Below are 16047 nucleotides of genomic sequence, written 5' to 3' on the forward strand. Positions count from 1 at the left end.
ATTCCTTTGAGTGACATTATGAAATGTTTTGCTAATTTGACCCTTCCTTATAATTTCCTGAAATTCTAAGTGAATAAATGCCATCTCTAAAAATGGTTTTAATGTCTTTTTCCCCAGAGTAAAGAATTATTTTTTTTTAAAAAATTAATAATTGTACAGATTTATCATCCACTATAAAAAATAATTTTCTTGGAAACTATACCAGTTTTCTTCTTCAGGTTCCCCAATTAAGTAAAACTTTAAAGACATACTTCTAGTTTGCTGGATTTTAGTAGGTCAGCATACACACCAAAAGTGTATTAAGGTGGACTGCTCTATTTATTGATTTGCAGTGAATCTGCTAAAGACTCAAGGCAATTGTCTGCGGAAGGGGCGGGAGGGCCATACACGATCGAGGTCATGCGCATCTAGCCAATTTGTAAGACGATCCAGCCGCTTCAAGCCATCAGCAATCCTTAGCATAGGGGCACACTCATGCATTCTTGTCAAGTCATCTTGTGAAAGGCTGCCTGCTTCCAGCTTGGCTTGGATGTGCAACCTTAATAAAACTCACTGAGGTCTGGGAGAAAATAGCAGATCTGCAGAAGATAGGGTAGAGGAAAGGGTCTAGAATATGTACACGCAGCTGACTCAGGCAGGCTCCACGCTGAACGGTTACACCGAGAGGAAACAATAAATCTCAGCTACTATGCAATAAATATCTCAAGTTTTTAACTAAGGAAACTATCATTACGGTGAAATTAAAAAAAAATACCATTTTAGAACAAAGCTAAAAATGGCTAGTTTTCTTTGATTCTTCTACAAAACTTTCTTTGAAAGGGAAAAGTCAAACAAACAAGCAGTTTTACCTGAAATAAAGAACTAGTTTAAAGGTCAGAAGAAAGGAGCGAGTTTTGCGAGAGGCACGGAAAGAGAGTGCGGGCAGTACAATGACAGTTTTCCTTTCCTTTGCTTTCCTCGCTGCTATTCTGACTCACATAGGGTGCAGCAACCAGCGCCGAAGTCCAGAAAACGGTGGGAGAAGATATAACCGGATTCAACATGGGCAATGTGCCTACACTTTCATTCTTCCAGAACACGACGGTAACTGTCGTGAGAGTACGACAGACCAGTACAACACAAACGCTCTGCAGAGAGATGCTCCACACGTGGAACAGGATTTCTCTTCCCAGAAACTTCAACATCTGGAGCATGTGATGGAAAATTATACTCAGTGGCTGCAAAAAGTAAGTGAACGCTTTCAGTTTCTAATTGCACGGAGTCTTTTCTGTTCTCCCGCTGCAACTAACTTAGAGTTCCTTAGGGGGCCATTCGTGTGTTTACCTTTTGCTCCAGGGGGGCAGTGTTTGCAAATGCAAGACGGCTCTCTCCCTGTGACTTAAGGGGGCGAGCCAATGGTTTGTAGGCTTTTGCCTCTGGAGTTATGGTGGCACCCCATTTGTGTGCCTTACACTGGCATATTTTGTGACATTTTTGGTTTTCTCTTATTTAAAATTTAGCTTGAGTTTTTCTGACTGTCAAAGCCCAACTTAAAAAAAAAAAAGCATGTATGTCTTGAGTAAGTTGGTGAAAAAATTAAATAATAACAACAGTACTGTTAGGATCAAATCAATTTTACACCCTGACATTTTATGCAGCTAGGACAGAAAGTCATCACCAGATACTTATTTTTCAACCTCTAGTAAAGTTAATATAAAATGCAGATAAATACAAAGTATGATATTTGATTGAAGAAATTGAATAAGTATGTAAAGGAAACAATTTCAGCAAGTAGTAGAATAGTAAAGGACTGATTTCTGTCATATATTTCTACTGTCCTTGAGAAAAAAATCAGGAAGATATATTTGAATGTGAACTCATCAGGAAGAGGTTGTTTGCCCACTGTGAAAAGACATGCACCTGCAGATTTGGGCTGAACACGACATGTAGATTTTGCTATGTCCCTAAAGTGCCTCTTTCCTCAAGACATTATAGTCACACACAGTGCAATGTGGGGATCCAGATAAATGTTAATGTTGAGTATGCATTTAATCCCAATTTATAAAAATCAAGCACTGTATTTAGTTATTTCTCTATAAACCATTTAAAAGTTTTTGTTGAAAATATGCCAATGAAAAATACCACACTTTCTTCAATTCCTTCCCTCTTTGCTCTCTGTTTAATTGTGTAACAAGCAAGCAGCAGATAACAAGTGTATTCAAATGTGTCACTGGAAGGGTGACAATGTCAGTGTCCCATTTGTGGAAAGCTTCTCCTGCAGGGATCTTTGCTAAAAATTCACTTGATGTGTATGGGTAGGAACACAAGCAGTCTAGTCTTCTTTATGTTAGTCTGTTAACAGAACAAACCCTTTGAGAAGATAAAAGATAGGGAAAGGACAAACGCTCTTTTTTGTTCCTGTGTGGTCACACTCACTTAGATCACCTCCTGCTGAATCATGCCAAGTAATAGTTATTTTACTTTTGTCCACTAGGGACTGAACTAAGATCACTGTTATTTTATTTGACAAGTTAACTAAAACTTAGCAGTTTTAGAGTTTCCAAGCTTGGAATTTTTGTTAATCTTCCTATTGTAGATTACAGGTGAAAAAAATACATCGATAGGCAAAATAATAGAAAACAAACAATTCTGAAGTCTTTTGATAACATGGCTTAAATTTCAGGCACTAATTAAATGTAGCTTAAATTTCAGGCACTAATTACAGCAGCAGCTTATAATAGGATTTTTTTTTCCTTTCACAAAACTTATTTCCATCATGAACAAATGAATTTGGTTGAATAGCTTATTACTATTCTCAATATACTGTTCATATAGTTTTAAATGAGAATTTAATCATTATAAGTTAGTCTGGATTCATTGAGGAAAGTGGACAGGGAAATTTAATTCCAAATTGTTTTCAATGAGTTGTTCTATCAAAAACGTAATATTTTGTTTGCTTAAAATATACAATCTAAATGATGATTTAAGCATGAAAATGCGTATTTTTGTTGTTGTTATACAGTTATTCAACTGTAGCAGGATAGAGACATGATTCTACTGGGTTTAAATCATGCACGTGCTTCGTATGTTAATGTTTGAAATACATTTGATTTTTGTTTTTATTATTTTTGGTCAAGATTATGGCATAATTTTCAGATTATAGCCAAGCATAACTATGAACATGTTTTTTGGTTAAATTGACATAGAGTCGGACATGACTGAAGCGACTTAGCAGCAGCAGCAGCAGCATGAATCAAGCTGAATATATGCTGACAATGTCTCTGTTGGTTTGAGTCAGAGCAGTTTGGCTTGACTATTGTCCGTTTGAATTTGCATATCTTTTGTCATTGTTAATGCGATTGGTTGGAGGATCAAGAAACCAAATAAATGCACTCAGCAAAGAACTTGCTAAAGGCTCTTATAAGTTTCCCTTAATTAGAAGTTTTCTGTCCTTCAAGTTCTAAGTTTCATGCAATGTATTTGTTTTGATAATTCAAATGGAGATCTTTTTTATTGTAACCATTTGGTATACTTAATACTGTAATTTGTACTACTTCTATTTTGAGTCTCGGTAGTTGTATTAGGATCAGAAGTAATGCACTGCAGAAACTGAGGCCATCAGTGTAAGTAATTCATCCATTTATTCCACAGATTAATTAATCAAACATGCTTATTATGCAGCTCATGTCATCACTATTGGGAATTTTTTTTTTTTTTTTATGCAGAATGTATGTTATCAAAGCTAGCAGCAACTTGATGATAATTTATGTTAATCTATTACCTTGCTTGATGTTTGGTAAACTGGATTCTTTTAAATATTCTTCACAAGAGACTGGCTGCCACTATAAGTCAATATATGAGACTTACACTTTCCAATCTCATTCCTCAACTTTTCTGGTCTTGTAACTGAAGAAGATGAGAAGCAAGGTGGGCAGTGGGGCATAGAATGTATTGATCATCATAAGTGCTGGAACTGTTACATTACTGGTCTCTTGATGTGACGGATTTAATTCTTGGAGATCAGCTTTCCATGATAACTTGTTGATTAACACCAACATGAGATAGGTTTGTAGTATCATCCTTACTTTTCAATCAGGAAAAGCAATATACATAAATGTTCAAAAGTCACATTTTTATTGGATGAAACACCTGGGTTGTCTGTCTAGGTTTGACTTTCTTCTGCCATATAGCTCTTTTCAGAATTATTAACAAACCATACTAATACCTGAGAGTGACCAGATATTAGGATAGTAAAGATAAGTACAAAAGCTCTTTGTATCTTTGCCTCTTTTTTTGTGATTCCTTTTTACTTTTCAATGACACAGAAATGTCTATTGTTGAATGTCTATTCCACATCCTGTGCTTCTTGAACTGTTGTTTTCTTTCTCTCATATACCCCAAGTTCACAAATAAGTGTATTTAAAATATATTGGGAGAATGCTTAGAAAATCTATTTGCCTTTGCCAAATGGTGTCTTTTCTTTTTTTTTTTTTTTTTGGTAGAAAGTATAAATAAATTGAGTTAAAAACATGCCTTGTAGCAGAGAGCAAAGATCTATCTACTATACTATTTCACACTAGCTAAAATTAATGAATTGATTGTTAGTATAAAATGCAGGTATGAATTGCCATCAGAATATTAATAAATGAAACCTTTTTAATGAAGTGCTTGGATAATTTTTTTTTTAACAGCACTTTTTGGCTAACAACATTCTCTACTTGAATATTATATTCTTTGCTTCAGAGAATTAGGATTTAGCATACAGTTATCTGAAACATATTAATGATAGCAAGGGCTTCCCTGGTGGCTCAGACTGTAAAAAATCTGTCTGTAATGCGGGAGACCTGAGTTCAACCCCTGGGTTGGAAAGATCTCCCGGAGGAGTGCATGGCAACCCATTTCAGTATTCTTACCTGGAGAATCCCCTTGGACAGAGGAGCCTGGAAGGCTACAGTCCATGGGGTTGGAAAGAGTTGGACACAACTGAGGGACTAAGCACAGCACAGCAATGATAGTGATTATCTTTTTTAAAAAACCCTTGTATTACACCTATCAACTCATATTAATATCTACTAGGGTGTGACTTCCTTGCGTGTTTGTCCAGTGTCATTTCCCAGGGCTTAGAGTAGCATATCATCCATGTGTGTGTGCTTAGTCACTCAGTCAGGTCTGACTCTTTGTGACTCCATAGACTGTTGTGACCCCAGGCTCCTCTGTCTAGGGGGATTCTCCTGGCAAGAATACTGGAGTGGTTGCCATGTCCTCCTCCAGGATATCCATAGAATATGGATAATAAATGCTTGTTGATTGAATAAATGAATGCATTGTCTTTGTATTGCAGTCTGCACTTACTATATGCTATTAACATTTTGGGTATATACTTCACTTTCCCAACTATATTTTGTTATCTCTTAAGCAAGGACCATGTGGAGGAGGAAAAAGAATACTTTCTCTACCATTCCAGGTTCATGACTGAGACCTCTCTATAACACAAAACATGTTAACAAGAGAAAAACAAACAGAAGTTTAATAATATGTATACCTGCACCCAGGAAAACTGAGTAACCCCCCAAAATTACCTCAAATACTGTTTCCAGCTAAACACAAAAGGTGTTGTCTCAGGTAAGTCAGGTTTTCAGGGCAAGCACACTAAACAAGAGTAGGGTTGTTATGAAGATTTAAATCCATGCCTTCTCTGTTGATAGAGTTGCTAGAGGTTTAGTCATCTTCCTCTTGTGATACAGAGAGTGAGTATGTGTGCATGTCTGCTAAGTTGCTTCAGTCATATCTGACTCTTTGTGACCCATGAACTGTGTAGCCTGCCAGGCTCCTCTGTCCGTGGGACTCTCCGGGCAAGAATACTGGAGTGAGTAGCCATTCCCTTCTCCAGGGGATCTTCCCAACCCAGGGATTAAACCCAGGTCTCTTACATCTGCATTGGCAGCATGGGCTCTTTACCAGGACACCTGGGAAGCCCACACCCTTACAAATGGAGATCTCTTCTGTAAATGTAATTTCCTCTGTAAATGTAAATTAGAAGGCTACTTTCTACTTGGTTTTTGGAGCTTTTCCTATGTCTGCTGTTTCTTAAAAATAATCAGCCTAAAAAAAAAAAAAATCAGCCTGCATCAAAAAAAGAAAAGAAGATCAGCCTGAAATAATCCTTATGCCAAAAAGGCATATTTTGGCGTGACAAATTCTGCTCCCCTTCAACTACATCATGCAACATTTTTGTCCTAATATTACATTAAAAGATATTGAATCTAGGCTATATGGTATTAATTATCCTAATTGTATTTAGCCAAATGGTCTAGGATCTTAAAAACTTCTATGACTCCCTTTGTCCTCTTAATTATTCTTTAAGAGTCAGCTTCATTGCCAGTTTCTCCATGAAATGTATCCATATTCTACTTACCTTCAAAGGCTGAGTTCTCCAGTATTATCACATTGTACATATCATATTAGTACTGCATTTCCATGTTGTGTAGCTGTTGTCATTTTCATTATTTGTCTTGAGGGCAGTTTGCCTACTTAGACTATGAGTCCCCAGAGTGTAGTGAATGTCTCCTTATCCACCTTTATATTTCCCAAGGTGTCTATTAAATGTCTGAACAATAGTACTGTGATCATCATAATGTAAAAATAAAAAATAGCAAGTGCTAAAGTGTGTGGGTGGTGCTAGGTATAAAATAAAGCAAGTTAAGGGACCTTGCAACTGCTTTCAGATGCCAAAATTGGCTTCTAAGTTACTTGAGGGCCAGCTAGATCTTCCTGTGGGATGAAAAATAACTTTATACTTCCAGACTAATAGGCAAACATTTATTGTGTACAGGATAATATGTGCACATGTGAATCTAAGTAACAAGAACTGACTTCTCATCTGTGGATTATTTTAGTGACTGGTAACTGTGCAATACTAAACCAGAGAGGGTGCTTTCTTATTTGCACATGTGAGGGGATTTCTAGAATGGGTAAAATGAGCAGACAGTCAACAAGTATGTTTTTAAAAATTCGTTGTTAAACTTGAATAAAATATGCATATATGATTTATGCATGTGCTTAGTCACTCGGTTGTGTCCGACTCTTTGTGACCCTTTAGCTGTAGCCCACCAGGCTCCTCTGTCCATGAGATTTTTCAGGTAAGAATACTGGATGAGTTGCCATTTCCTTCTCCAGGGGATCTTCCTGACCCAGGGATCGAACCTGTGTCTCCTGTCTCTCTTGTATTGCAGGCAGATTCTTTACCTGTTGAACCATCTGGGAAGCCATTATTTATACATAGAGATAGAAAAAAAGTCAGTTGCTAAGAAATGTTAATAGGAATAACAATTGTCTTTTAAACTCACAAGTAGAAATTTCTCCACTGACTTCGTTAGCGAGAGAATAACCCTTGATTTTCAAGCTAAATAGAGCTCTGTATTAGCTTTTCAATGAATACTTAGATTTTGGTTGTTGTATTTAAAACTGAAAGATCTGAGAAGGCATGCAGATTTTCTGGGCCCCAGAAGTTGGGTATTTGGAGCTATACTACAACCTTTTGAGTGTCTCTGCAAGAAGGAGCAAGCCTTCCCCCAAACTGTCTCCACTGATGGATCTCAGATTTTGGGAGCAGGGCAAATAGGTTTTTTCCTATGGGTAACTGCAGCCCTTCCTTACTCCTGACTTCCATTTCACATTGAGCTTTTAGTAGCACTCATCTAATATGTAATTCTTGATTTAGTGTAAAGTGTATAAGAATGTATTGTTCTTTTCCTTAATATCCTCTTACAGTTCTCCATTATGTGAGGAAAGAATCCAGATTCTTTATCATGATGTCCTATATGATCTGCCACACACTCCTCTCTGGATTTCTCATTTATTAAACCTTTCTCTCATTCCAGACACTCAGATGACTTTAGCCTTCTTGTTATAACTCCCTCAGACCAGCTCATTCCTGTCTCAGGGACTTTACATGCTGTTTACCTAGCTAGAAAAATTCTTGCCCCACATCTTGGCATAAATGGCTCTTTCTCTTCATTCAGCTCTTTGCTCAGAAATATTCTCTGAAAGTCTTCTTTGAGCACCATTACCTACCACTTTTCCTCACTCTGCTAAGTGATTTTCTATCATTGTATATATAATTTCTTCATGACATTTACCACTGTGATCTTTTGTTGTTTACTGTTTGTCACCAAATTTATTCTCTCTGCCTCTACTAAGAATGTAAACACCACCAGAGGTCCTTGTCTGGCTTGTTCCATACAGTATACCTTTACTGGTAGAAGAGTGCGTGATACATAGTAGACCTCAGTAAATAGCTGCATATATTTTCCCTCAGACTCTATGCTGTGAGGTAGGGACTGTGCCTGTTTTGTTCACTAGTTCTTTTTTTGATTATTTTATATATTATTTTGATAGCAGATCTACTTTTTTTGCACAATGACTGGAACATAGTTGGAAAGAATCATTTCTTTTTAATGACTAGAGAAATGAATGAATTCATGGGCAAATTTCAACTCAAATGAAACATATGTATGAAAATAAGACTTAACTATGTTCTATACATTTCCCTACTAACTATGTTAATGGGAGAAATTTTAATTAGTCCTGAGTTTTCGTTATCTATTATGTGAGTCAGCAAACTTTGGCCCTTGGCCTGAATTCTGCCTGCTACCTATGTTTGTAAATAAACTTTATTAGAATACATCTGCATTCATTCCTTAACTGTCCATCTATTTTTAAATAAAGTTTTATTGGAACAGAGCCATACCCACTTGCTAATGTATTCTCTATGGGTGCTTTCTTTGTGTAAAAGCAGAGTTGAGTGGTTGCAATAGAGTCCAGAAGGCCCACAGGGCTTTAAATCTGATATCCAGGCCTTTACAAAAAAAAAAAAAAAGTTTGCTGAGCCCTGTTCTATATCACAAAAGGAATGTAGTATTAACATTGGGACCATTGCAAAGTAAATTGTGAGGTTTGCTGTGTGAGAAAAGGATGGCACTGCAGGAAGCCAAGTAATCTTCAGGTCCTTGCCAATTGGCAGGGATCCTGTCTAAGCCATTTCTTGGCTTGGTATTGGAACATGCTGTGAGATGACATTTTAGAGTACAGGTAGATAAATTGCATGTCTTTTTTGCCCCTGCCCTTCTTCATGTGAATAGAGAAATGTTTCAAAAACAAATACATGTTAAAAAATAAAAAGCACCTGACTAACAAATCAGCAGCCTCTGGTTAAACAATGAACAAGTCTGGGTGCCAGGGTGCTCTGTGCCTGTTTCGTCTTGTTGTGACATTAACAAGAATGTTGACAAAATATCAGAGGCATTCTATTTTCATAGAAATGGGACTCCTAAGCTCTCTCTTTTACAGTCAGTCTGTTTAGAAACCTTTTCTCCTCTGTCATTTGTTACAGATATAAATGTTACAAGTGTTCCCACTCTATAAATGATGAGATGGGGAGGAGCAACAAGTGGGATGCTCAGCTACAAAATTCAGAGGTTTATCATCCCCTTTGCTGTATTTTATTAATTAAGGAGTTTTTTTTTTTTTCTTCTCATTCTGCATGCCTTGTCTCTGTGTGGAAACAACAGCAGCCTTTTCCTGGGCCTTGTCTTCTTTTTTAATACCACAAGTTATATTGTGTCATTTGCTTACATGCAAAACCCTAATTACATTCTGAGTCATCCTTGCGTTTTGTTCCAATACAAGATTATCGTTTGCTGTGAAGTTGGAAAGTTCCAAACCCCCTTTGGTTCTAGCCCATGGTCTGAGAGAAGGAGGGCCTCTTAGCGTTTAAATCTCTTTACAAAATGTACAAAAGATATGCCCCCTCCCTTATCACAGAAGTTTCTAAAGAATGAAGCACTCCATGGATTATCTTTTCTTTATATTTGGAGGCTTTATACCTAAATGCTCTTCTCTAATTCTTACATAGAAATATTGTAAGTGGGAGGTTTTCAGGCTTGTTTAATCTTTTTTTGCCTATGCAAATGATCTGACTTCTTTCTTCAAACAAATAAAATGGTAATACTTAACCGAGAAAGTGAAGAAAACACATAAAGTCAGACATGACACTACTGGTAGCTAATAATTTCATCAGTAATGTATTTGGACATACAGAGATCTTTTCTTTTGGCAGTAAGTATTGGAGAATATAGAGAAAAAATAATATAATAAATTATATACACTATATGACTATCAGCTCACTTACTACAGGTCCACATTGTCATGTATTGAAGTTTGTGTTGACCTACCGAATGTGCATGAAAATTAGCATCAAGATGTGTCTAAAGTAAATAAGTAGCTTAAATATTAATAAAATGCAAATGAAATGTGAATGTCCATCCTAAAGATCGGTCCTGGGTGTTCACTGGAAGGACTGATGCTGAAGCTGAAGCTCCAATACTTTGGCCACCTGATGCGAAGAGTTGACTCATTGGAAAAGACCCTGATGCTGGGAGGGGTTGGGGGCAGGAGGAGAAGGGGATGACAGAGGATGAGATGGCTGGATGGCATCACCAACTCGATGGACATAAATTTGAGTAAACTCCGGGAGTTTGTGATGGACAGGGAGGCCTGACATGCTGTGATTCATGGGGTCGCAGAGAGTCAGACATGACTCAGCAGCTGAACTGAACTGAACTGAACTGGAAGGTTTGATTTGGTGTATGTACCCGGCAGCCCTTACATCTGCCTTATCTCAGTTGCACAGACATGAGGCAAGATTTGTATCTTTATTACTAATATCACCAGTATTTATTGTCCAGTTTTACTCAGTTTTTGAATGTCAAGAACAGAGTTATAATAAGCAATAAGTGTAATATTTATAGTATTAAAGAAAAATTTATTGATTAAATTGAGTATTTAATGACTTTTAAATGTGAATAATAAAGTGAAGGTTTGATTTTTTTTTAAGGTTTGATATTTTTAACAAATGAGTTAATGAATTATACATCTTTCTTAGCAGTGGAGCCTTATTGCCAAGCAAATTATTAGGCAGAAACTTAAAATGTAATCTAGATGCAAAGCAAGGGGCCCAAGGAGAAATGGAGTGAGACCCCATCGTGTTCATCTTGCTCAGCCCCTCTCCCAGAGGCATCCTTCAGGAGACTCTATCTGTACAAAAGAAGAGAGATTCAAAATAACTGCAACAAAGTTTTCAAATAATCAAATATTAGGCAGATAAATTTGCCAAAACCAATCTACTGGCAAGCAGGAAGAAACATAACACTTGAAATTTGAATGTTTTTGGCAAGCTGATGTAAGGATATCCAAATTTTTGCCATATGCAAATCAGTTTAAGGATACTAATGTGTAAGTTACCAAAAATATGTAGACTCAAAAGTGTTGAGGCCCCCCCATATTTAACATGACCTAAATATGTTGACAGTAGGCAATTCTTGAATAACTAGTGACAAATTGTATAATATCTATTTTCATGATAGTTTATGCTTTTTAAAATTTAGGAATATTAATTACATTGATGACATAGTATCTCAAGCTACACTATTTACTTAGAACAGAATTCATTGTTAAGGGTAGTGAAAAGGAATATGAATTTTAAGTAGGCATTTTGGTATTTTCAAAATTTGCAAAGATTCTTGTTAAATATACTAAGCTAATCTTTATTTTTGTTTTTAATACATGACACCAGAATTGCCATTTTCTTGTTCACATGTGCTGGCTCTTTAGGATTTTTAAAGACATTGCCTGGGTTCTGAAGATTAATTCAGTTAAGAATAGGTAAAAATCATTCTTGAATCCACTTTCCCAAATACACCTAAATTACCACATGTCACAATATACTGGAAGAGGACAATCATATAAAGGCATTGCCTTCAATTCCATTAACTCTGTGGAGCTTTTTCTCTTTCTTTAGAAGATGAATAATGCAGAGCTGTTTGATATACTAATGGGATGAAGGCTCCAAAATTAGACCTTATACAAATTTATTATTAACTTGCTTATTATATCAGAAGTGAAAGTTCTAATTTCCTTTCTGGCTTCGCAGTGGCCTGCTTTTTCTTACACACTAGTTGGTCCATTCTTCATTTTGGAGACTTATGAGGCTTGAAAACCAGAAAAGAGAGGTGGTGAATCCACTGTAGCCCCTTTTTGCTGAGAAGTCTCAACCCACTGAAATAGATAGTGAAACCAAATGCATTGTTTGTGTCCACTGTTTCCTGTGTCAAGTCTAGAGACAGTACCACACAGTGATGAAATGTGTTGTACCTAGAGCCAGACCACCTGGGTGAATCTTGACAGTACCGCTTCTTGCTGTGTGACCTAGGGCAAGTTTCTCTATGCCTCATTTTCATTACTAGTGAAGTAAGGTAATAGCACTTACATTACAGGATGATTGTTAAGAGTAAGTATGAGTCACATAAATTACTTTTAATAAGTCCTATTACATAGTAAATGTTGAGCAAATATTAGTAATTCCTTGGGGGCAGTTCTGGGTTATAGTAATAGTTCAGTGTTGAGACCTTTTACCAACTCTCAGTCCCTTTGGAAGAACTTTACATGTATTAATTCATTCAATATTTTCAGTAGATAATACTATAATTTTTTGACATAGCAAATGAGGAAGCTGAGGCACAGAGAGGGGAGAAACTTGCCCAGCATTGCCCAATGGCTCAGCGACAGGACGCGTACCCAATTCCAAGCAGCCTGGCTCTATGACCCATGCTCTTAACCAACTATGCAATTAGATACAGCAACTTTATGATATCTCTTCTTATCAATCTTCAAACCTTAAGTCTATTTAAACTGTTTTTCTGTGATAGTCTTTGTATCTAAACCTGTAATTCTCTCACACCAAATAAGTTGCCCCTTTCTCAAGTTTTGCTTCATACAACCATTTGTCCTCATCCCACCTCTAAAGCTTGGTGGTTAAATTGACTGTGACATGTAGGTTATGCTGCTGATTGAAGCACAATAGTCCAATTCTCTCTACCCTCCCACAGATCTGTTAATAGACTAAGGAATCCCATGTCTGCAGTCCTTCCCGTCATATCCTTAGAAGCACCATTTCTTGAAGTTACAGAGCTTAAATGAATCTATTTATCTAAAAACTTCTGAAACACAGAGAACGGCTTACAGTTGCTTTATATGGGGTGAGGCTGCCTATTCTAAATATCTTCTGTTTAATTTAATGACCTCGCTTGTGGATTTTTCTGTGGAGAATCCTTCTTGGAAAAGCAAAAGCACATCCTGGAACTTAAAATATTATTTGTATGCAGCTTCCCTTTGTGGGTCATTCAAAGAGTTGTAAAAATGAGAAGAAAAGCCTTGTTTTCTCAGTCAATGACCTCTTATCTAACTTCCTATTTTATTTATCATTGTCCCTATTAATTAAAAAATTTCTGGTATTTTGGTTCAAGAACAAAACACTGCTACTTGCAAGCAATTGTAATGACTCTTCTTCCTGGTCTCAGAGGCCTGATTACTCAGATGCCTGGGCCTTGAGATTAGCTGCCTTCATGGCTGATAAATACCAATTGCATGAGGTGGAAAGGCTCCAAGTTACCCTAACTTCCCTCTGTCCATTGTTCTTCACAGAGTGCAGAAGAGAAGAGAGGACAGAATGGGGTGGAGCAAAATAGAACTCAGTTGTACCTTTTCATCTTCCCCCCTTGCATAGTGGGACAGATTAAAAAACATTGAGAAAAGAAAACAAAACTCACTGCATATCCCTTTGGTTGACCCAAGTTCTCCAAGAAGTGCTAAGAATCAGATTGTAGGGACCCCAAAGATAGTGATAGGATATATATTGAAACATGAATAAATTCATGCTGTAGAGATCAAACTATTTAGGGGTGACTCTTTGGTCAGTGAAGTGGTCTGAAGAATTCTGGTGCTAACTGTGACCCTTATAACTTTCTCAAGTTTAAGGTTTTCTTTCTTCATCCTCTCCATATTTTTCAACTTGCATCTGTTGTGTCTGATACTATTCATCTCCTTTCAAGTGTTGTGTACATGTACTTAGTTGCTCAGTCATGTCCAAGTGTTTGCTACCCATGGACTGTAGCCCTCCAGTCTCCTCTGTCCATGGGATTTCCCAGGCAAGAATACTGGAATGGGTTGCCATTTCCGGGAGATCTTCCCAACTCTGGGATTGAACCCACATCTCCTGCATTTCCTGAATTGGTAGGTGGATTCTTTAGCACTGCACCACCTGGGAAACCCTTAAGAGTTAACTGACAAAATAGCAAATACAAATTAATAGAAGCTGGGTTGTGACCTCCCATATTTAGTCATATGAAAGTGAAAAAGTGAACTCACTCAGTCGTGTCTGACTCTCTGAGACCCCATGGACTATAGCCTACCAGGTTCCTCCATCCATGGGATTTTCCAGGCAAGAATAGTAGAGTGGGTTGTCATTTCCTTCTCCCAGGAGATCTTCCCAACCCAGGGATTGAACCCAGGTCTCCTGCATTGTAGATAGATGCTTTACCATCTGAACCACCAGGGAAGTCTATATTGTTTGCTCTTTATCTTGACACGTGATTATGGTGTGCTTTATCTCATCCATATAGCAACCACATTTCCTGCCATTGAAATTGCTATTGCTTTGTGTATGGAATAAATCAAGCTATCTGAAAAGAGGGCAATGGATATTGGGTGTTCTGTCCCAAAAGGAAGTATGAAAATGACATTCTATTAAGGAAGGTGTTTAGTAGCAAATAGGATGTTAATGTCTACTTTCGTTAAGCAATATCAACATCCAAACAGATAAACACATATATTTTTATAAATAGTAGGTATTACCATATCTCATTTACAGATAAGCAGACTGAGGAACAATGAAGTCAAGTAATTTTTAAAAGGTTACATATTTACTTTGAACCGATGTTCTGAGTGGTTAACTCTAAAGTTCTTCATTGTTCATGTCTTTTGCATTTCTCCTTCACAAATTAAAACCAGTTTTGCATGATGGAGCATTGGGAAGAGATTTAATGAATGATACTGTCCTCTAAGTTTTTATAGTGTATGTCTAGAATAAATAACCTTCTTTGGAGAGTAGAATAACTTACCATGTGTATATAAAAATTACTAAAAGAAAGCTACTGTTCTTAAGAGAACTATTTTCTGGAACTACTCTTAACTGGATAAAAGTTTTTACTTAAAAATATGTCAGAGCCAAAAAACTGATTCCTGTTTTTACATTTTTACAAATAAGTGAATTGCTTACACAAACTGCCTAGTTGAGGTTGCTGTGATATGACTGTACAAATAAAGATAAAATTTTAAGCTAGTTAGTTTATCTACATTTTCTTTATAAGCACAATCTTGAAGTGTTAGATTGTGTTTATTTCAGGTAAAGACCAAACAAGGATAAAATATAGTCAATAGAGGATATTGCTTAATATTTCAGCAGTAATGAATTAGGATCTGTTTATAGTATTTTTGGGAAAATGACTATATGTGTATTTTTAATTTTACTTTATTTTAGTTCTTAAGTATATAAAACTAAAAATTGATCTCAGATTTATTTATGCTTAGAAAAAAAGAACAAAAAATTAATGGACACTGATGAAGGTGAAACTGTCATCTCTTACTGACAGTCAAGATAAACTAATGGACTAAAGAGACTTGGTTCAAATAGATGATTAAAGTTGACAATAGAAGTGGAAATCCTACACTTATTCCCTCAACAAAGCTCTTAACTTAGAATTGAGTACATATTGAAGCTGAGAAGTCTCCATGCCAGAGAGAAAGGGAAATTATTTTGTGTCCTTTATGTTTCATAAGGGACTAAAGCTTACATACCTTGAGTTCACAAATCAAATATGTGAAGTTTTTGAGGGAAAAGGTCACTATGGAAATTAATTACACTGAGCGTAAAATATTCCTATATATTATTCTAGTTTTTAAGAATGTCTTCCACTGTATCTAGTATTGAAAGTCCTGACCTAAAAAGGTATCAAGGCAACTAAAAACTTCAAATAAACTCTGTAACCATATTTTAAAATTGTTTATGTTTCAAATATTTTACCACATATTTTGAAGATTTCCCTTCTGTTCAAATACAAAATATCTCCTGTAGAAAATGAGATTAACATGTGCTTAGTCTTTCTCTGATTACTA

At 36.5% G+C, this 16047-nt stretch overlaps 1 protein-coding gene across 1 annotated transcript in view; it reads left to right on the top strand.

Annotated features, from left to right (window-relative positions):
- Positions 1-458: 458 nt before the first annotated feature.
- The window catches only part of ANGPT1 (angiopoietin 1), a 296599-nt gene continuing 281010 nt past the window's right edge, over positions 459-16047 (top strand). Inside the window, exon 1 of the mRNA XM_061123602.1 lies at positions 459-1226. Within this exon, the coding sequence (XP_060979585.1) occupies positions 930-1226 (297 nt within the window). The 5' untranslated portion in view covers positions 459-929. The remainder of the gene's footprint in view (positions 1227-16047) is intronic.

Source organism: Dama dama, chromosome 21 (genome assembly GCF_033118175.1).
Source record: "Dama dama isolate Ldn47 chromosome 21, ASM3311817v1, whole genome shotgun sequence".
Lineage (NCBI taxonomy): Eukaryota > Metazoa > Chordata > Mammalia > Artiodactyla > Cervidae > Dama > Dama dama.